Raw genomic sequence first — 23,583 nt, forward strand, 5'->3', positions numbered from 1 at the left:
GTGAAACAGTTCAACGAGTCGTATTTTATGAGACATATCTCTTATTTGGGTAATCCATGAAAAAATATTAATTTTTATTGTGAATATCGGTAGGGTTGACCGTCTCACATATAAAGATTCATAAGACCGTCTCACATGAGATCTACTTCAAAATAAAATAGAGTAATAATGGATGAGTATATGCTATATCGAAATTATATATTTCGATATTTGTTTTATATAAAATGATTGACGTATCATCTTATACAAATACATCAGAAATAGTTGATATACGCTCACCCGTGATCATGATACGTGGTCTTTTTTCCAGTATTTTGAAAATATGTTATGTTTAAATGAAATATATAATAATTTTAGGATAGTTTTCACACTGAGATGGAGATATTCAGATTGTATTTAGGAAGATGGATTTGAAATACATTAACAAATTTTTATTTTGTGTATGTATTGATATTTAATTAGTTTACATATTTACTGCATTATTATTATTCCCCCCAAATTATATGTGCCTGTGAAATTATCTTTATACCCTTTTGTTTATTCAAAAAAAAATTATCTGAAACTAGATGAGGGATGTACCGGTTAAGCCATTAATACAAATTAATGCATCAATATACCAATTAATGAATAGTTTATGTTCTTTTACACCTTTTTAAATTAATATATATCCTCTCTTTTTACACCTATTTCAATTACTTTGCCAGCGAAACTAAAACGTATTTTTAATTTGAGGAATAATCCGAAGTTGGTCATGAATTTTGCAATCATATCAGTGTTTTAATTTTTAAATATGAAAGTATTAATTTTTTTTAGTTCATTTCATTGATGAATTATTATGGCTGACAACGAGACGAGATGAAAATGAGTTTGTCATCCTCATCAGTCACCCCACCTCAAATTGTATCCTCACTTTCATACCCGTCTCATACCCACTCTCGAACCCGAATACTCGGAGATCAAATCATCATCCCGTCGCAATCCTCCTTTCAAAAATTGTAATAGGACGGAGATAGATTCAGGAAATCCTTGAATATGAAGTTGTTATTATTATTATTATTATTGTGACAAGTGTGTGGAAGAAAATAATATTTTTATATCCGTCTCGAATTATCAAAAAAATCCTTGAACTCGAAAATTGGTCCCCAAATCTACTTTTTTTTTAAAAAAAAAAAATTTTCTCGACGAGATCTCGAACTCACGGAGAAATCGTCATTTATTCGATTTCTACAATTACTAGGAAATTGTAGGTCGGCCAAAAGAAATTTAGACTAAACCTAATAAAAAAAATAATATATATTGATTTTTATTTATTTTTTTATCTAATTTAAATAAAAATATAATAATTATATTTCATCTGTCTTTCCCTTACATAACACCAACTCTTGTAAAGGTGATGTTACTTCAGCACCTCCTCTCATCTTCCCTAAAACCCAAACCTTAATCTCCTCCATTGATGAGTTTTATCTCCATTTCACATTCCCAAAAAGTCAACCCTCTCCAACCTAACACCCCATACAAGTGCCAGGAATTATAATATTCATTTTTGGCTTGCTTTCCCACAGTATCTTTCTTTTTTCTTTTTTTTTTATGGGTGGTTTTGTTTTGTTATTTTTCGCATTTTATATGAACCATGAACAATTCTGATCTGTTGTTTTTTTTAGAAGGGAAAAAGAGAGGAAACTTCTGGTGTATATAGCTGGAGGATGTCTATTCAGTCTGCCAAGGTTGGCTGATGAGCTATATCGTTGCTGTTCGGCATAAGCTTTTGTTGAGATTGTTTTAGATCTGAGCAGAATATTTCCGTGTCCAAAGAAATCTGGGTTTTTCTCAATTTTTTTCTCTTGGAACTCATTTGATCTGAAAGGTGCCATCTTTTTCTTCTTTTCTTTCTCAGTTTCCTTTGACGGCTGTGTGATATTTTATTCATTTCTTGATGAAATACATGAGTGATTGTTAGTTGTTTGAGCTCAGAGGGGTTGTATTTGTTGGACTTGTTATGATGGCATGTGGGATTTTGAGGTTTTTCATCTGGGTTTTATTGATCTTGAATATGGGATGTTGTTCTAGAGGATTTAATCCTGTTGATAAGTTTTATATAAGTTGCGGTTCATCAAGAGATGTTACTATTGGGAATTTTACTTATGTGGCTGATAAATCAGCTTCAAGATTGCTAACAACTCCACAAGATATTTTGGCCGATAGCAATTTGAATTCTATTACACCATCTGAAGATGCCCAGCTGTTCAGCACAGCGAGAATATTTACTGGACCCTCCAGGTATACATTTTCGATTCAACAGGGCGGGAGGCACTGGATCCGTTTGCACTTTTATCCGTTTGTGTACAAGAACTATGATATGATTACTGCTAGTTTCTCTGTTTTCTCCCAAAAGACATTACTCCTCAGTGATTTCAGCCCCAAAAATGCTACTGTCAAAGAATATTCGGTGAATGTGGCGGCTGGAGAGCTTGTAATAACCTTCTCCCCATCGACCAATTCTTTTGCATACATTAATGCCCTTGAAGTTGTTTCAGTTCCGGATTCGCTTATCACCGATGATGCTGCGCATTTCAATCCATCGGGGGCATTTAGTGGACTGGTGGCACAGTCTTTTGAGACAGTTGCAAGGGTAAATATGGGCGGCCCGTTCGTGTCCTTAGTGAATGATACACTGGGGCGAACTTGGGTTCCTGACAGAAGTTTCTTGGTGCAACCCAACCTGGCGACTAGCGTGTCTAATATTCAGTCAGTTTCTTATCCTCCTGGTGGCGCAACATCAGATTCTGCTCCACAAACTGTGTATGGAACTTGCACAAAGATGGATTCTGGAGATGATCCCCGAGGTAATTTCAATGTCACATGGTCGTTCAAGGTGGATCCAGGCTTTCAATACTTACTTCGGTTGCATTTCTGTGATATTGTAAGCACATCAGCTAATCAACTCGTGTTTAATGTTTATATTGATTCGTTCATCGTTGCTCAAGATCTTCAATTAAGTCTGAAAACCCCAGGATTGGCCAATGCATATTATATGGACTTTGTTACCACTGCGGTTGTTAAAAACAATATTAGTGTGAGTGTTGGCCCATCTCCTATTAGTGCTTACCCTGATGCCTTTCTTAATGGATTGGAGATTATGAAATTGGCCAACTCGAAGGATAGTCTAGCTGGGGCATCCATTTTTCCTTCATTTTCAGGTTCCAAGAAGAATGTTGGAATTATTGCGGGGGTGTGTGTTGGGGCAGCGGTTGTCTTGATACTTGCAGGTATTCTGCTTTTCATGCATAGAAGGAGGAAACAAAAACGATTGGCCCAATCAAAAACGTGGGTTCCTATATCGATTAATGGGGGAAATTCACTCACTATGGGAAGTAAATATTCAACTGCAACAACTGTTAGCAACGGTTCTAACTTGAGCTATCGTATTCCGTTTGCTGCAGTTCAAGAGGCGACAAATAGCTTTGATGAAAGTTGGGTTATTGGAATTGGTGGATTTGGGAAGGTTTACAAGGGTGTTTTCAGTGATGGTACTAAGATAGCCGTGAAAAGAGGAAATCCCAGGTCCCAGCAAGGCCTAGCTGAGTTCCAAACGGAGATCGAGATGCTTTCTCAATTCCGCCACCGCCATTTGGTGTCCTTGATTGGTTACTGTGACGAAAAGAATGAAATGATTCTTGTTTATGAGTATATGGAAAACGGGACTCTCAAAAGCCATCTCTATGGTTCAAATCTTCCGAGCTTGAGTTGGAAGGAGAGACTCGAGATATGCATTGGATCAGCAAGAGGGCTGCACTATCTTCACACAGGATATGCGAAAGCTGTTATTCATCGTGATGTGAAGTCTGCAAACATATTACTCGACGAGAACTTCATGGCCAAGGTGGCTGACTTTGGACTTTCTAAGACAGGGCCTGAGATTGATCAAACTCATGTCAGTACCGCTGTTAAAGGTAGTTTTGGTTACCTAGATCCTGAGTATTTCAGAAGGCAACAACTGACTGAAAAATCGGATGTTTACTCTTTCGGTGTTGTTTTATTCGAAGTTCTTTGCGCTAGGCCTGTGATAGATCCATCTCTTCCTAGAGAAATGGTTAACTTGGCAGAATGGGCTATGAAGTGGCAAAAAAAGGGACAGTTGGATCAAATAATAGATGCTAATCTTGTCGGAAAAATAAAGCCCGACTCCCTCAGAAAGTTTGGGGAAACGGCAGAGAAATGCTTGGCTGATTATGGAGTTGATAGGCCCTCCATGGGAGACATATTGTGGAACCTTGAGTACGCTCTCCAACTTCAAGAAACAATCATACCAGACGATCCGGAGGAAAATAGTACCAATGCAATTGGCCAGTTGTCTCCACAGGTCGGTGAATTTAGTCGAGTCGAATCTACAGCTAACATCACCCAGTTTCAACATTCAAATGTGGATGATCTTTCTGGTGTTTCGATGAGCAGAGTTTTCTCTCAACTGGTGAATTCCGAGGGTAGATAAAAGCTTGTAGATCATATACTTAATACACTTGACACCTTTTCCTTTATGTTTCTTCTATGTTCTATCAAACCTTTTAAAGTTTGAAATCTTGAATTTGCTTTGTTTTTTTGTATCTTCTTGGAATTCAACAATCTTCACACTTGGTGTTTTCAGTTTGTGTATTTGGTGCATTTACATATATATCGGGAGAGAGTATTCGATTGTTTATCGGTATGACGTTTGAAATTGAAAGGCTGCTGTTCTTTGGTTTATAGAAATTCGATTTTGGTGCTATGATCAAGTTCTAGTGTGTAATAAGTTGACATCAAAATTTTTTGGCTCATCTCGCGTTGAAGTTAAGCTCGAGTTCGAATCTCGTCTATAAACTTCATTTTCCAGGTAATTATGGTCACGCATATATAATAATTTCGTACAAAATTATTTTGAACTGATTATATATACCTATTTAGAAGCAATGGTTTTCAAATTTTCACATTTTGTATATCAAATTCAATAATATGTAATTTTTGTTGCAGTCTTGAGGTTGGTTGATTGGCAAATTAGGATAGAAAGCAATGGTTTTCAAATTTTCCTATTTTGTGGTTAAGAATGAACAAGATTTTCAAGACCTACCGAAGCCTCTTTTTTTACTACAAAAATCAACACTTTTTTTTAAAAAAAATCCGACAACTAAAATAGTTACTTTTTACACATTAGAATCGCATGAATGCGTGTTAGTTGTTACACTACACAGTCATCAAGCACTTTGAAACCAAGATGAATCGGAGGGCACCACCACCATCTACCCATTTCGATTTTCTTGGAAATATTATATATATATATATATATATATATTATTGGCATGAATCACGAGTGCATATATTTTGAATGTGGTCTCATGTGGAAGGTCACGCGAAGTAATATAGACATGTCAACTTTATCTAAATTTTATGAATTTAGTCGAATAAAATATTCGTCTCATAAAATTAATCTTCTAGATGATCTCGTAGTAATTTTTGTATAACAAAGAACATCAATATTTGGAAAGATAATAAAGAAAGTCCCTCGGAAAACAATAAAAAAAGGTCGATTACTTTTTACATGATTAAACGGGCGATAAACCCAACCAAATCTTGCGTTGGAAGTTTCATAATTACCTGCGTGTTTAACTTAATGATTATATTTTTGTGGTTGGCCCTTCTCTCTTTTTTTCCTTGCTTTTATCTTTTCTACTCTTTTCTCCTAGCAATTATATATATAGTTCTTGAATTAATCCCCTAATAGTGCATGGGTCAAATTAAACTCCAGCCAACAATTTTTTTCTTGGTTTTTCATTTTCAAGAAAATAACAATGAAATCAAGTAATTACGACTAGATCAAAACCTATTTGGATGCCGACGAGTAGGCCTTTTAGACACACGAGTCTTAAATATGTGCGTCTAATCCTTGGTCTTGTTCAGACACTCTAATAAATAAGTCTTATCATTTTTCATGGTCATGGCATTGTCCCCAACAGAGATCAGTTATACCTCAAATAATCCCTAAAAAAGTATGTAAATATGCTTATTAGGATAATCGAACCTATAAATTGACTCACACCAGTTGTACTATCGAACACTTGTCATTTTACCAAAAGCTATAACTAATAGTAACAATATGATTCTAACGTTTTTAAATCGTATATCTTTTCAAACACCAACAATCATTTAGTCAGAATTTGTGAATTTAAGCACAATTTTATTATTTTGATTTTTAAAAACCAATTTAATCACAACCTTTCACATATATTCTCAGTAAATCGAAAGATTTATTGTATTTTATTCCTAGCAAATGGTCGACGAACAACCCTTTGTTTCTGTTTCGAACACGTGGTCAACTGTCATCATACGATGGCTTAGACATGAAATAAAGTAGTTTTTTTTTTTTTTTTTTTTTTTTTGATTACGCAAAATTTAGACGTGAATGTTTATGTTGGTACTTTTGATGAGAAACCGTGGTTTGAAATTCGATAACTTTTCTTTAATTTATTAAAAAAAATGAAAACTTATCGTTTTGGCTACATTCGTCAATTTGGCAACGATTTGTGGATTGTCACTTTTGGTGTTTAGAGCAATGTTCGAAAAAATGGTGGGGAATTTCGTGATAGAAGTGAGATCTCCGTTGGACGACCACCCCTTTTTTGTTATGTGTGTGAGGACAATTCATGAATTCATACACGGCATGCAAATAGGATCACTTTCTTTCAAGTCTGTCTTAAATTCCACTACCGCCTTTATCTTTAATTTCACATCCGAATTAATGTTTCTAGATTTTAATATTTACTACTTTTGAATAATTACTATGATTCAAGAATTAAATTGTAAGTGATATCTAAGGGTTTGCGTTGAAATAACCCAAATTTGAAATTTTTTAAAAATATATCAAATCTAATATATAAATTGATCATACCTGATTTAATAAAGAATTTCATGATTTTGAAACTTCCCATTCCTTTATATGACAAAATCGATGCACTTAATTAAATAATGGGGGAGAAGCTCCAACTAAATAAAATTTTGGGAGAGAAATGTTTTCGTCACAATTAAAAGATTATGTCTATTGTGCAACAGTCTCACAGATTTATATGTATGAGACGAGATGAGACGAGACCGATCCATACATGCAGTGAATTTTTTTTACTCAAATCAGTATGTGTTGTATAATATTTTTTCATAAAATAAATAATAAAATGAAAATATTGAAGTAAAAATAATATTTTAGACATAAAAAATAATACTTTTCAAATGTCGGATCGAATGAGAGACTTGTTTTATAAAATTGATTCATGAGGCAATGTTGCAAGAGTTTTTATGTATTCGAAATTATTGATGATGAAGAGTTTAAGTAATTATTAGTTACAAAATGTATTTATAATTTATAAATAACTTTTACATTATAAAGAAAATAATAGTATAGCAAGAAATATTTGTTAAATAAACATAAAGTATTTTGATCAAATCCTTAAAAGTATATCTACTTTTTTGTACCAAACATATATAACTTTTAACGTTAAAAACATATAAATTTTTGAGCTCGTCGAAAATAATAATAATAATAAAAATTTCATTTTACATATAGGCGATTGCATAGATTTTTGGTCATTAATTAACCAATAAGAGATCTTAAAATTTTGAAATGTTGGATTAAGTATTAATGAATAATTTTGAAATGCTGGATTAAGTGTACATGAGGTGATAGTAATACTGAAATTTGTAACATCTTGGAAAGTTATTGCGCGTCAAGTTACTGACGTCGTACCGTTTGATCTGGTTGGCTAGATGAATCGTAAAAGAGTTACGTCAGATCTTAACTGATAATACTGTCTCTATTGATGACATGACTGGCGCTAAAAAAAATAATAAAACCGATCTCTAAATGAGACATCACCAGCATATAATTACACATCTCCCCGAACTCATGGGTCTTGCACGTTAACATTCAAGTAGGTGCATTTTGTGCTACCACGAATATAAAGAAATAAAGTTGCACATAAACTAATAGGTATAATTTTTGGCTTAGTTTTAAGTGTTTGATCTAACGTAATTGTATTACTATTATCAACTATAATTTTTTATAATATGAGTAATAATATGTGACTAGGGACGAACCTATGCTTGACCCGTCCTAGCCTGTAGCCCAACCCAACTCTTTTTACAAGGAGTTATAGAGATTTGAGTCAATTCTAATTTTTTTTGGTAAATATATATAGAGATTTAAGCACAGTCTAATTTTTTTTAAAGATATCACGGTGCAAATAACTCATAAAAGCTAATATCTAGAATACCTATTTAACTTTCACATTGAATAAATGTAGATTTTCGATATTTCAAAGGGATTTCGGTGCAAATAACTCATAAAAGTGATAAATTTATTTTATCAATTCTTTTATTTAATAAAATTTAATTTTGAAAGTACATTTAAAATATATTAAAAATAGTTTTAAAATGTAAATTTTGAATCTAAGTGAAACTTGTCTTATATTACATATGTTACATATTAATTTAAATAATATATAAATTTTGAAAAATGATATTGATTAAACTTATTTTTTGAAAATTAACTCTCATATTTCGAAATTCGAATACGCTAGGAACAATAGGTTTTTTTTTTTAAAAAAAAATACCGATGTCATTTTGCTAACTATTTTCATATTAATATCTCATATTTGATATATATATATATATATATATGATCCATAAATTAAAGTTAAGGTGGACTTGAACTTAATATAATAAGTTAATTTTTATATATATATATATATATAAATTAACTTATTATATTAAGTTCAAGTCCACCTTAACTTTAATTTATGGATCCGTCTATGTACTTGACCAAAACATGTAGAATATTTCCACTAATATATAATCCATATTATGTGAGTGAACATTGGATTCAGCCGCCTAGCATGTAGGAAAAATAAAGCTCAAGTCTATTATCTTGGTTATTTTATTAATCAATTCGACAAATATTTTATCTATTAACCACCAATTAGTTATTATATACATAATATATACATATAATATATTTATATATATATATAACTAATTAATTGTATGGTTGGTACAATTAATCTAATTTATAAATTTGGGTTGTTTACTGAACAATTAATTATTAATTGTAAAATTCATCCAAATTACACCTCAATAAACAACCCAAATTTATAAATTAGATTAATTGCACCAACCATCAAACATATTATGTATCAAGTGCACTTGTCTACCAGTTGCAAACCACTGTGTCAATGCACTAAAAATACCAATATTTTATGGTAATTAATAGTAGTGCTCATCACTTTTTCAAATGGTAAAAAAAATAATTTTTTCGAAAATCCATAAAGATAACTCATGCATTTGAAACATAATATATCCTTTCATTCATAACACAAGTATATATAAAGTTACATTATTTTTACAAGTGGATCTACGAGCAAGTTTCTTGATATAAAAAGTCTAGATGAATCGACTCCTCTTAATTAACAAAACTCCATGTATCAATTAATCTATCGATCCATCAAATTCAAGAAAAAACATATATATCATAAGACATATCATTCAATGAATTGTCTCAAAACTTTAAATGGAAAAGAGAGAAAGAAAAAGCACACGGTCAATTGGCAACATCAATCTCGGTGGTGCAAGACAGCAGCCGCCTGAAAATTGATCTCAAGGCGGAGCAAGACACCATCTTCGCCCTCTTCATCCCGGCGCTCCTCATCCTCCTCCTCCTCCTTCCACCGCTGCCGCGGGACTTGGTCGACTCCTTCTCCTTATTATTACCTTTGCCAAGGCACTTGATCGTCTTTTCGTCATCTTCTTCTCTAGAGAAATTGTAGCTCCTCAAATACAACTGCCTACATGAAAGACTATCCACCACCCTCGGGTGACCGTACATAGAATTATTGGATCCCTGGCGGACGTTGGAGCTCATCGACCTCACAAACTCGGCATCGGATTCCGGCCACTTGTAGAGGTTGACATAGGTGGCTCTCATCGGAACACGGGCGTCGCTTACACAGCTTGATATACATGTAGAGGCCATCGTTTTCAGCTTGGTGGAGAATTTTAATATTCAAACCGATCAGATATGTTATTAAATATATGTATACCGAAAGTTATTTTACATAGATCATATTGGGATTCGAGAGTAGGAATCGAGTAAGGTTTTGGGAGAAGGCTAATGGCTTGCCATCATGTGTAAGTGGGATATATAGATGACCAATTTTTACATTTAATTTTATTTAATACATTATAAAAAGAAAATATGATAAAGAAATATCCCTTTTGCCTGCAAATGATTTTTTAATTTTAAAGATAAATAACTTGTATATATAGTAGAAGGGCAAAAATTTGTGTAAGGCGGTCTCACGGACCATATTTTGTGAGACAGATATCTTATTTGGATCATCTATGAAAAAACATTACATTTTATGCGAAAAATATTACTTTTTATTGTGAATATCGGTAGAGTTGATCCGTCTCACAGATAAAGATTCGTGAGATCATCTCACAAGTGGTCCGATGATGTCGTAACATTAATTAGTTTTTTTTACGAAAATGTCATATTCATTTAGATAAATAATGTTTTTCATATAATTTACGCATAACTACAATATCTAATACACTTTAAAATTACAAAATACATATATTATCTCTACAAATAAATCTTTATCTAGATAATAATTTAAAACTATAACAAAATTTTATGAATCAACTTGATCTATCAGTAATCATGATAATAATTTATACATATAATAGTCATTATTTTATACATACATCGTATGTGTATGGTTCGCTGGTTTATACTATGCATGCATTAATATAAGTTACACGCACACACACTCATTCACTAGTATATAAGGTCGGATATTTCAAGGGAAGAGAAGACAGAAGTCACGCTCTGCTGTGATGTCCTAGCGTGCAAGCTACTTTTTGTAATAAAAAAATATATAAATATAGATTATTTGTGATTTAAAAAAATGACCATTTTCGATCATCTAATTGAACTTGATCGATTGATCATATGGAAATTGAGATTACGATCACAAGGTGTGCTTTGATTTACTTAGAATAATTGAAACCCATTTTTTCGATTAAAACCCATAGGTTATTACTTAAGAGAAAATTTAAAATTAAAATTTATATTGCCCACAAAATTCTACTCTATGAAAACTACAAAATTTTAAAAAATTTGTATCTTCTATGAACTGCAATGGACCAAATTTATTCATGGACCTTAGTTCGAGAATATACGCAAAAGTTGATTTAACTATTCAATTTTAAGAGGTGAACTAAACACGGCCCAAGTTACTCCGAGTTCTGAGATCCTCCAGTACTAACGCTAAAATTAGGGTCAATCTGTTTATTATCTAAAACTTATACAAAAATTCACGTGACCATCTCACGGATCAAATTTTTGATATAGATATCCGATTCGACTCGTGAAAAGTATTACTTATTATGTTCAAAATATTAATTTTCATTATAAAAATTTCAATGTATAGTTATGTTATGAAAAAAAATATTGTATAATATGATTATTTGAATAAAAAACACTATTTTTTATATCCGAAATATTATTTTTACTGAGAACTATATTTTTTTAGTTATTTTATGAAGAAATATCGTGTAATATATATGCAGGTTTGAATAAATATTTTTAAAAAAAAAATCAAGAGACATTCAATTTCCTTTTCAAAAATCTACGTTGGCATGTGTGATCGGCTCATAAATCTCGCCACCACCATGGGATGACCGTCTATGCGTACTGAGCCATCATGGTGTACGTCGCCGATGATTGACTCCAAAAACTCTCTTTCGGAGTCTGGTCTCTTGGAAAAGGTCTCTGATCGGGACACGATCCTTGAATATATCGCGAGTTAAGTCCATGCTTGATTTTCCTTGCCGGAAAATGGAATCCGGTTCTGTCTGTTTTAATTTCTGGAAGCAGTAATATTGCATGAGTTCTTTTACGTGAAAGGGTAGGGTATACATAGGTTTTGGTTATAACTGCCCTAATTTCCTTGTGTAATATGATTGAAGTTCTATTAAGAATCCTTGTCCTATTTTATTTATTTATTTCGATTTGGATTGGATAGACTCCGATCCCAACGAGAAAATAAAAAGATTAACTCGCAAAATACTTCATGATAACCTTGTTACGATATTATAATTTTTTAATACATTTTCGTTTGTTATTATTACAATTTATGTCTAATTAATATATCGTAGAAACATTTGAATAATGGCTCTTATCCATGCATTGTTCAAATGCTTAATCTTCCGCAATTGAATTCATGGTGAATTATTTGCTTATTTATGTAATAAATTGTCGCACTCCATGTTTTGGGATGTATATTTATTTAATTTCAAATAAGTCGATTACCGTGTGTGCAAGACACATAACGCATACAAGACATATTGTCACATACCAGATGTGTGCAGGAAAGTTTTGCCAATTTGATGCTGCATGTTAAATAAGGCAAAAATTTGTGTGAGATGGTCTCAAAGGTCGTATTTTGTGAGACATATATTTTATTTTGGTCATCCATGAAAAAATATTACTTTTTATGCTAAGAGTATTACTTTTTATTGTGAATATCGGTAGGGTTGACTCGTGCCACAGATAAAGATTCGTGAGACCGTCTCACAAGAGAACTACTCGTTAAATAATTAAAATATGAATAAATAATAATTACAACTAAACATGATTAGAGGAAAAGAAAGAGGTTATTCATCGCGAAGTAAACGAGGACGTAAGATTGTTATAAAGTAATCGATAATGGTCATTTATTTTATTTTATCAAAATAAATTTCATATAAATATTGTAAAAGTTAAATATTTTTAATTTATATGGTCACTTGTGTCACTTTAGTCGGAACTAGCAAAACTGCAAAAGTGAAATTTCGTTAGAATTTCTTGCAATTGATTTACACAGGAAAACGACCCATGGTTTTTTGGAATCTGTAAAGTCTAAATAAAATTATATCGGTGCCATCAAAAGTCAATGGATGTGATATAGTCGTCTGTTTGGTTTGGCTTCGTAGGGCATCCGCATCCGTCGGAATTAATCCATGTTAATAACTCTCAATCTCATCAAAAATGATGGGGTCCACGAGCCACATATTCATTACATTAACACTTCTCCATTATTAACACACACCCACATTCATTTAATTTCAACCTTCATTATTTATGGGATCCCACTGTCCACTTACTCATTTTTTTTTTATTTTTAATATTTCAATATCTTTCTAAAATTTTTAAAATTTTACAACAAATATTACTAAAAATAAATAGTATTATTATTTTAAAAATAACTTAATTCCAATATTCATTAAAATATTATTAAGAAATGAAAAAAAAGTTGGACTCTTTTATTTAAAATATTATTCAACACAATCTCTTTAAAAAAAACACAAAATACAAAGAAAACGAATTACGATAATTGAAAAGAGAATTACATCAATCGAAAATTACATATTCCATTTCTCTCTAATTTGCTCACACAGATGTTCATGAACTATAAGCTGCTCCGGCGTCATTTGTGAAGTGTCTTTCGAAAGGATTTCGTATTCCTTAAGCAAATATTTGCTCTTTTTAGCTTCAGATTTGTTCAAAGCCGCTTTTGCTTTCATCTCCTCTATTGCAAGTTCTTTTTGTTTCCATTCAGATTCGTTCTTCTTTATGTCTGTATACTGAGTAAAACTTTCGAACAAACTGTCGTATCTGGTTGTCAAATCCTCCATCGATGATTTTGCTTTGTTTTTACCTTTTCTTTTTGCGGCTTTTTGACCAATTGGACGAATCTCTTCTTCATTTATATCTAAATCAATACTCGCATATTTGTTCGATGAGGTGTTGCTAGCCCCCGACTCTGAGATTCTCGCTTTCTTTGTACCAACCAAGTGATCATCGGACTGTGGAGTGAACAGTGGACGTGTTTTCATGATTCTCCACACATGCTCCAGATTAAATGCAACTCCATTATTTTCATCACGATATTTTTCATATGCAAACCGCAATATGTCTTCATCACTATGGCCGCTTCGATAAGTATTGTAAACACTATTATAATTTGCGTTGAAGCGATTTACCTTTTTTTGGACGGTATTGTGCCAATGAGATCGAATCACGTTTAAAGCTCTCCGAGATGAACCAGCGGGACGATTGTCATTGTAGTAGTCCGCAACACGTCTCCAGAAATCATTCCCCTTCTGATCATTGCCGATGACTGGGTCATCACTCATTGTGACATACGATCTCGCTAGTAGCTCGTCTTCCTCCTTTTTCCATATTATTCGCTTCTTCGTACCCTCAACATCTACATCAGCATTTTGTACATTTTCGAGATCAACTCGTGTTTCACGGTCGGACAACTGAGTCTCTGGGACAAACGTAGGAGTTGGCGGCTCGTTTTCGATTGGCATATTGGTGGATTGTGGATTATATAATCCATAAAAATAAGGCGGCATGAAATCTGGGTTGCCTATACTTTGCCAATATTCAGGTGTAGGCGGTGGATACGGAGCTCGGGAGGTGTAATTTGGATGATTCGAAGGATTTTCATAACCTTGGAAATTTGAAACAAACGGCCAATTTGGAAATTGTGGTGGATATTGTGTAGAAGAAACAAATCGAGGTCGATTTTGTGAGTTCTGACTATTTTCACCCATTTGGCTTAAAAATATGAAAAGATAAATGTTGTGGGATGAATTTGTAGAAATTGATTAGTATATATAGTGAGTAATTTCGAATATAGCCGTTGGTGCATAATTTTGCCGTTTGAAAATAGCTGTTGGTGATAATTAGCGACGGTTTTTGAAAAACCGTCGCACATAGCGACGGGTGTTAAAAAACCGTCGCAAATAGCGACCTTTTTTTTAAAAAAAACAGACGCTTTTCACTTTGCGACGGTTTACGAAAAACCGTCGCAAAGTTGCGATAGTTTACGAAAAACCGTCGCAAATTTCGAAATAACGCCGTTCATTCTGATGAATTTCTTGGCTGCCATGTCAGCCAAGATTATTAATTCTTGCGCCCACATTGGTGGGCGAAAATTAATGGGTGTTATTAACACCCATTAACCAACCACTGTGGGTGTCCTTAGTCTTGTTCAGCTTTCATCCTATTAATTTTTCAGTTAAATATTATTCCAGATAATTTACCAATATATATACATACAGAAAAATAAAGTGTGGAATATTTGATAAAATATAAAAAATTAAATAATATATATTTGTAGTGATAAAAAATAATCAGTAACAAACTATAACATGGAAAAGTTGCCCTTCATGGCGGATCCGACGACCTCAATGCGAGCCTTGAAGATCAGACATAAGGGCAGTGGTTCGAAAAAATAATCTATTAACATATCTAAGAGTCTTTGTCTATACGTTTTTGCTATTTTTTCTCTAAAAATATTTACTCAAATATTGGAACTTTAATTTTTTTTTTAAAATACGATAACGTTGGTTGCAATAATTGCTTTTATTTGATAGATTAATCGAACTATGATGTTCATGTTACTGTGCGATTGAAAAGATTAAAGTTTCACCATTAACATCAGTTATAATTTTTGATAAAGTGACAAGCGCTCAGTCCTACAATTGGTATCAGATTCAAGGTCACGGGTTCGATTCTCGTTGATTGCAAGAAGTGTAATTATTAAGATGAAAATTATTGAAGTGAAATATTATATTTAATTAATAGATCAATCGAAACGAAATATTTGAATTGATGTATGATTTAAAAAAATTATAATTGTATCATCATTAATTATAATTTTTTTATAAAAAGATGATTGAATCATCGTAAATATAACATAAAATAACTTCCAAGAAACTTTCAACTTCAATTATTATTTCTATCTAATCTTCATTGGTTATTTTCCATGAAAAAAAGTTGGTTGTTAATTAAAATAAAAATTCCCCTACAAGCAAATAGCATCTCAAGAAAGTAATATGCTTTCATTCGAAATGTCGCTGCCGTGCATCCATTTTCTTTTTTTTATCCTCAGCGAAACGCCCTCGAAGTTTCCTTCATTTATATTTAATAAAATGTCTTATTTCTTAATTAATTCAAAGAGAGCAGCCCGCTACCCTGTTCGCACCCACAGCCCTTCGCCAGAGCTCCTCCCACTCATAATCTGACAAGTGTAAAGTTGATGGCTTGGCGTCAGATTTGCAACGTGGGGTTTTATGATTGGTTTCGATCCGTGGGACATGTCTACACGAAGGAAAAGGTTCTTACTGGGGAAAAGGAAGTAATGACTATGGCCACTCCCTAAATAATTGGAAAACCAATTTTACCCTCACTTTATTTTCAAAAGTTGATTTTTATAATATTATATATATTCTTTATATTTTGTTAATGAAATAATTATTATTTTAGATTTTGGTTATATTTTTACGATCAGTTATAGCTTATTTCATTGACGAAAAATAAACACTTAATATATTTGCATATACATACATTTACATAAATAGGGCAACCTCAATTATTTAATCTATTTATATTATTACAATGTGAGAAAAAAAAATAGATGAAATTAGTTTTTGAAAATTCTGTAATTTGACGTATGTTGTAATATTGGGGGAGTGGTGATAGCACTAATTTGTAAGTTGATCAACTCGCTTGATGGGTTGTACTTTGTCGTTAATAAATGGTACATATCCCAGCGGCATCATGATTCCTTCCCCATTAACAAAGGAAGGAAACCCTCTCCGTCTGGAGGTACGAAGAGAAAGCGATTTGAAACCCTCACACGCTTCATCTCTGTTAAAGTTCTAAGCCAGAATTTTATTTGAGAGTTGGTAAGGGGGTGACATAGGGTAAATTTTCCACTTTCGTTTATATTTTTTATGTAATGTTGTGGATTTGGTGGATCGGTCGGTTTTGAGTTTTTACTATATGGGTAGATGTTGTGTTAATGCATTTTGACGGCTGTAATCATGGTTGTTTGAATTTTTATTTTAATTTTTGGCTTCGCTCTTTTTACAGGATTGATTAATTATTTTGTGGCATTCGGGTGGTTGTGTGGTTCGACTATTTTTTCATTTGGTGGATTGATTCCTGATTCGTTGATGGGAAAAGGAGGGCAGAATTTTGGTAGAAGTGAGAGTTTGGATGAGAAGAGAGAGCCGAAAGGGGAATACTATCCAGCTTGGGTCAAAGATGTGAGCGAGTGTCAAGCGAAGTATCAAGTAAACAAGGAGTATGGGTTGTCTGCTGATGATGTTAGAAAAAGGAGGCAGATCCATGGGTTCAATGAGCTGGAGAAACACGAGGGGCCTTCGATTCTAAGGTTGATTCTGGATCAGTTTAATGATACGTTAGTGAGGATTTTACTTGTGGCAGCGGTAGTCTCCTTTGTGTTGGCGTGGTATGATGGGGATGAAGGTGGTGAGATGGAGATCACGGCTTTCGTGGAGCCATTGGTTATCTTCTTGATATTGATTGTGAATGCGATAGTTGGAGTTTGGCAGGAGAACAATGCGGAGAAAGCTTTGGAAGCATTGAAGGAAATCCAGTCAGAACATGCCAGTGTTATTCGAGAGGGTAGAAAAATTTCCCATTTGCCAGCGAAAGAGCTTGTTCCAGGAGATATTGTTGAGTTGAGAGTTGGAGATAAGATTCCGGCAGATATGAGGGTTTTAAGTTTGATTAGCTCAACTCTCCGAGTTGAACAAGGGTCGTTAACTGGAGAAAGCGAGGCAGTGAATAAAACTACCAAGGCTGTTGCGGAGGATGTCGATATTCAGGGTAAGAAGTGTATGGTGTTTGCTGGAACGACTGTGGTGAATGGGAATTGTGTTTGCTTGGTGACTCAGATTGGGATGAGTACAGAGATTGGAAAGGTGCACTCACAGATTCACGAGGCATCCCAAAGTGAGGATGATACGCCTTTGAAGAAGAAGTTGAATGAGTTTGGAGAGGTTTTAACTGCTATAATTGGCGTGGTTTGTGCTTTGGTATGGTTGATTAACGTAAAATACTTCCTTTCATGGGATTTTGTTGACGGTTGGCCCAGAAATTTCAAGTTCTCATTTGAGAAGTGCACTTACTACTTTGAGATTGCTGTGGCACTGGCGGTTGCTGCTATTCCAGAAGGTTTACCCGCTGTTATTACAACTTGCTTGGCCCTTGGGACGCGCAAGATGGCTGCTAAAAATGCTCTCGTTCGCAAGTTGCCGAGTGTTGAAACCCTTGGCTGCACCACTGTTATTTGCTCTGATAAAACTGGCACTTTGACCACTAATCAGATGGCAGTGGCAAAACTTGTTGCTATGGGTTCTGAGGCGAATAAGGTTCGATCATTTGACGTACAAGGAACTACTTATAACCCTTTTGATGGTAAAATCCAGAACTGGACAGAGGGTCAATTAGATCCAAACCTCATGATGATTGCTAGGATTGCTTCTATTTGTAATGATGCGAATGTCGAAAAATCTGGGCACGACAAATCTGAGCATTGTGTCGCCAATGGAATGCCAACTGAAGCAGCACTTAAGGTATTGGTTGTTGTAACCATTAAGTAACAAACAGTATGAGTAAACTACATTGTACTGAATTCCGAAGAGGTGTTTTTATCAAAATTTTATATTGTTATTTGTTGCTCTTACTATCAACCTTGTGCCTGGCTAAATTAGGCCGAGTTTCTGATTTCTGGAAGTTGTGATTCCTGTAAACGAGCAATCAGTTCTTTTTCTGTCATGTCCCATTTATTTACAAATATTTATTGGCTGTGAATAATTAGCACAGTTTTTGAGTTCAAATTTTACATTCTTTTTGTTACCGCTTAAGCTTTGGCTTGCTGAATATTTCATAAAGGATAAGCGTCTGATATTTTTCAGGTTCTGGTGGAGAAAATGGGCTTTCCACGTGAGTTAGGTTCTAGTACCTCTTCAGAGTATGATGGTATTTTAAGTAAGTTATTCTTATGCCTTGCAAAATTATTTTGAACCAATTAATTTATACTGATGAAGTTTCAACTGGGTCTTCTAAGGGTGCTCCTACAAATGGAATAAAATTGAACAGCGGATTGCCACCCTTGAGTTTGATCGTGATAGAAAATCCATGGGGGTCATTGTAAGTTCCAACTCAGGGAAAAAACTGCTACTTGTAAAGGTACATCTCTTATCTCCAGTTATGCTTGTATAATTCGAGTCTACTTTGCTGGTACAAATTCCAATGAGGATAACTAGGACGTTTCTGTTCACTTATTACTTGTGATGTGACTTTTTTTGTGATCCTTAATTAGCATTCTTCCCTGAATTGGAGAAGATATCGGATCTTTCTTCTTTACGTCAGTCAATTTCATTATTTAGGTGAATTGTTCTCTGTAACAAAATTTCATTGAAGAATATGCAACCAAACTGACATCAAAATATTCTTGGGTGTGAAGTTAGCATTTCTTTGTGTTTCAATTCTCTTTCATGTTTTTGCTTCATAAATGTTTGACAATTTAGGGAGCAAGCTGTGTGTTGCTTTGATTTTCAATTATCTTTGATGTTTGTTTCATGTCATATATGTTTGTTGAGTTTGGGAATTTTTTTTATACAATTTTGCAGGGTGCAGTTGAGAATTTACTGGAAAGAAGCTCCTACGTGCAACTGCTTGATGGTTCTATAGTAGAATTAAATCGAAGTTCGAGGGAAAATATATTAAAGAGCCTTAATGAAATGTCAACACGTGCATTAAGGGTTTTGGGTTTTGCATACACGGATAACCTTCCAGAATTTACGACATATAATGGCAATGAAGACCATCCAGCTCATGAACTCTTAACAAACCCTGCAAACTACTCGTCAATTGAGAGCAAATTAATTTTTGTTGGCTTAGTTGGTTTAAGAGTAATTTTCTATCTTTATCATTCATTAATTTTTCTTCAATTCCATCTCTCTTGAGACTGATAAACCAACTTCTTGCTGACCTCCATAACTTTGTTTGTATTGTCTTAAGGATCCTCCAAGGAAAGAAGTGCCTCAAGCAATTGAGGATTGCAGAACAGCTGGCATTCGAGTTATGGTGATCACCGGAGATAACAAAGATACAGCTGAAGCCATTTGTCGTGAAATAGGTGTTTTTGGCTGTGATGAGACAATCAGTTCAAGAAGTTTAACAGGAAAAGAATTTATGGAGCTTTCTGGTCTTGACAAAGAGAGGCATTTAGCGCAAAGTGGAGGGCTTCTTTTCTCCAGGGCTGAACCAAGACACAAACAAGAAATAGTGAGGTTGCTCAAAGAATCAGGCGAAGTTGTTGCAATGACAGGGGATGGAGTGAATGATGCACCTGCCCTGAAATTGGCTGATATAGGGATAGCAATGGGCATTTCTGGGACTGAGGTAATCTCATTAAAATGAAAAACCAAGGCCAAACTGTATTCATTAAATGTTGTTGAACATGTGCGTTATGTATCTCATGTTCTCTTTGCGTATTCGCTGTTCTATACTTCAATTATGGCTTTGTTGAACCGTCATTTTACCTTCGTACTTGTGTGATTAAAGGCCTATCTGGACACCATGTAGAGTTTTGCATGTTCCAAGACATCCAGTTATACAAGTGGCAAAATGCTTAAGTTTATATCTTTATTCTTGTCCGGCTTTCTAGGTTGCAAAGGAAGCTTCTGACATGGTTTTATCAGATGATAATTTCAGCACAATTGTTGCAGCAGTTGGTGAAGGCAGATCTATTTATAATAACATGAAGGCATTTATCAGGTTAGACTTTATACTAGCTGTTCGTTCCCCACCATCTTCACTTTTAATTTCTCAGTAGTTTCTACAAGAGCAAGTAAAATTTTCTATTTTTTTTAAATGTCTTATATTATCAAATTTTTGTGATTAATTTGTTATAAGAGTGTGAAGCTCGTGATTAATCATGTAGAATGACAATGTTGCAGCAATTAGGTTGTGGAAAGAGAGAAATTTTATCATAGGAGATATCGATCTAGCTTGGATGAATCCCTTTTATATGGCACGAAAGAACTCGCAGTTTCTCTCAGTGGATTGGAAATGTTATGCTTTACCTCATTTTAGGTTGTCCCATCCAAATTCGGAAAGAAAAGGGATACATTGCGATTTTAGTTTTTAGCTCGCCGTAAATGATGTTTTGCGTAGCCGAATAATCCTTTCCAGCAGCTGTATGTGAAGTGTTTTTCTGCTGCAGGTACATGATCTCCTCGAACATTGGCGAAGTTGCCTCCATATTCTTAACTGCCGCTTTAGGCATTCCGGAAGGTCTTATTCCAGTTCAACTTCTGTGGGTTAACTTGGTAACTGATGGACCACCAGCTACTGCATTGGGTTTCAATCCACCAGACAAGGATATAATGAAGAAACCACCTAGAAGAAGTGACGATTCATTGATCAGTCCGTGGATTCTCTTTCGTTATTTGGTATATACATGTTCGTTATCTTTTTCTTTTCAACTGTCACATCTCATCTCAAAATTTAAAACACTTCATGTAAATAATGATTCAGGTGATTGGATCATATGTTGGCCTAGCAACTGTCGGGATATTCATCATTTGGTACACTCATTCCTCGTTCTTGGGCATCAACCTTGTCGGAGATGGCCACAGCCTTGTCACTTATTCTCAACTAGCCAACTGGGGCCAGTGCCACACCTGGCAGAATTTTTCAGTCTCACCCTTCACAGCTGGAACACTGGAATTCAAATTTGATGACCCGTGCGACTACTTCCATGAGGGCAAAGTGAAGGCCATGACTCTCTCTCTCTCTGTATTAGTTGCCATTGAAATGTTTAATTCACTCAATGCACTATCTGAAGATGGGAGCCTCGTATCAATGCCACCCTGGGTCAATCCATGGCTCCTTTTGGCTATGTCCGTCTCGTTTGGCTTGCATTTCTTGATCCTATATGTACCTTTCCTTGCTAGAATATTCGGGATCGTACCTCTCAGTTTAAACGAATGGTTGTTGGTTCTGGCCGTCGCTTTGCCTGTGATTTTAATCGATGAAATTCTCAAGTTTGTGGGTAGATGCACGAGTGGGATCCGAACTTCAAACGCAAGGAGGTCTTCAAAGCAAAAAGCCGAGTGAAGAAAACATTACAGATTTTTTCATATATTATTTCGCACTGTCCTCTACTCTCAAAAACCTTCTCCATATGAATGGAAAGTAAAATAGGAAGCAAAGGGGTTTGCTTGACTCTACAGATTTTAATAAATTGGTTAGCCATTGTAAAAACTCTGAGATGTATGTAGGATGGAGTAGAAGTTTTAACACGTATGTTTAACCTTGTGATGATGATTTGCCCGAAATTTGTGGGCAGAAATTAATCTCTTTTTACTCAAATGGAACGGGATATGGTATGGAACTAACTTTTATTCTTTCTTTGAGGATTCTAGTTTTGTATCCCATAACCGTTAGTATAACAGTGCTATATTTGTTTTCCCAAAACTTAATTATTATTATTTGGAAAAAAGTAAAACTCTAGTATTATCTTGGTACAACACCGTTATTTTCATGACAAAATAAAGCAAAACTAATTGAAAATTAAACACAAAATTTGATCAAGACAAAATATCCTAATATAGTTGTACATTGCAATTATACACAAAAAACTCTTGTGAGATGGTCTCACGAGTCAATTTTATGAGACAATTGTTCTATTTGAGGTACTCATTGAAAAAATATTACTTTTATACAAAAATATTATTTTTTATGGTAAATATGAGCAGGATTAACCTGTCTCATTAATAAAGATCATTGAGACTATCTCACAAGAAACCTATAACTATAACATGTAAGATATTTTCCCCATTAATATATATCTCTGTAATATTATTTTATGAAAAACATATCATAGTAGAATTCAAACATAAAGTTTGATGAAAGAATTATTCCATTATAATACATTTTTCACAAAAAGTTAGCATACTTGAAACTATATTTATATTAAAATTTTAATATAAAAATACATATCGAGTGCCAAAAAATACTAAAATATAAATGAGTAGGTCTCTTGTGAGACGGTCTCACGAATCTTTATCTGTGAGACGTGTCAATCCTACCGATATTCACAATAAAAAATAGTACTTTTAGCATAAAAAGTAATATTTTTCATGAATGACGCAAATAAGATATCCATCTCACAAAATACGACCCGTAAGACCGTCTCAGACAATTTTTTGTCAATATAAATACTAGGGCTAACAGAAAAATAAATTTGGTTTCCCAGTCTTTAATTTTTAAAATACAAAAATATGCTTGCTAAAAAAAGACAAAAATATGCCCGTGTTTAATTTCACTTTCTCCTAAGAGCATCTCCAACCCATCTCTATTTTAGAGGAAAATCTCCAAAATAGAGTATGGGTTGGTGCTCCAACCCAACTCCAAATGCAATCTCCAATTGGAGATTGCAATAGTGATCCTCCATTTTTGGAGGATCACTATTCATATGGAGATTCCACCAAATTACTGAAATGCCATCATAACAATTGCAAAATAATCATTTTGTATTTTTACGTATTTGTTTTGCTCCATTTTATAATTTTATATTTTAAATTATTTAATTAATTAATTTTAATGTTAAATAATTTTTATACTTGGTT

The 23,583-nt window shown here is 33.9% G+C and overlaps 3 protein-coding genes across 5 annotated transcripts; 2 read left to right on the forward strand and 1 right to left on the reverse strand.

The window, feature by feature from the left end:
- Positions 1-1,361: 1,361 nt before the first annotated feature.
- LOC142553474 (receptor-like protein kinase HERK 1) lies at positions 1,362-4,696 on the forward strand. The gene is made up of 2 exons (XM_075663747.1): positions 1,362-1,561; positions 1,665-4,696. The coding sequence occupies exon 2, from the start codon at positions 1,997-1,999 to the stop codon at positions 4,487-4,489; it is 2,493 nt and encodes an 830-aa protein (XP_075519862.1). The 5' UTR covers positions 1,362-1,561; positions 1,665-1,996; the 3' UTR covers positions 4,490-4,696.
- A 4,917-nt stretch (positions 4,697-9,613) lies between these two features.
- On the reverse strand, positions 9,614-10,045 carry LOC142554350 (uncharacterized). The gene has a single exon (XM_075665026.1). The coding sequence runs from the start codon at positions 10,043-10,045 to the stop codon at positions 9,614-9,616; it is 432 nt and encodes a 143-aa protein (XP_075521141.1).
- Positions 10,046-16,645: 6,600 nt separating this feature from the next.
- On the forward strand, positions 16,646-22,363 carry LOC142553475 (calcium-transporting ATPase 4, endoplasmic reticulum-type-like). Of its 3 annotated transcripts, none has more exons than XM_075663750.1 (9): positions 16,646-16,814; positions 17,006-18,516; positions 18,859-18,931; positions 19,011-19,132; positions 19,576-19,857; positions 19,967-20,350; positions 20,616-20,725; positions 21,174-21,402; positions 21,488-22,363. In XM_075663750.1, exons 2-9 carry the CDS (start codon positions 17,089-17,091, stop codon positions 22,067-22,069), a joined length of 3,210 nt encoding a protein of 1,069 aa, XP_075519865.1. In that variant the 5' UTR covers positions 16,646-16,814; positions 17,006-17,088; the 3' UTR covers positions 22,070-22,363. The 3 variants fall into 3 exon arrangements, with proteins under 3 accessions (XP_075519865.1, XP_075519863.1, XP_075519864.1); XM_075663748.1 differs by having other exon boundaries at positions 16,650-16,836; XM_075663749.1 differs by having other exon boundaries at positions 16,673-16,818.
- The last annotated feature ends 1,220 nt before the right edge of the window (positions 22,364-23,583 follow it).

Source organism: Primulina tabacum, chromosome 8, assembly GCF_025594145.1.
Source record: "Primulina tabacum isolate GXHZ01 chromosome 8, ASM2559414v2, whole genome shotgun sequence".
Classification (NCBI taxonomy): domain Eukaryota; kingdom Viridiplantae; phylum Streptophyta; class Magnoliopsida; order Lamiales; family Gesneriaceae; genus Primulina; species Primulina tabacum.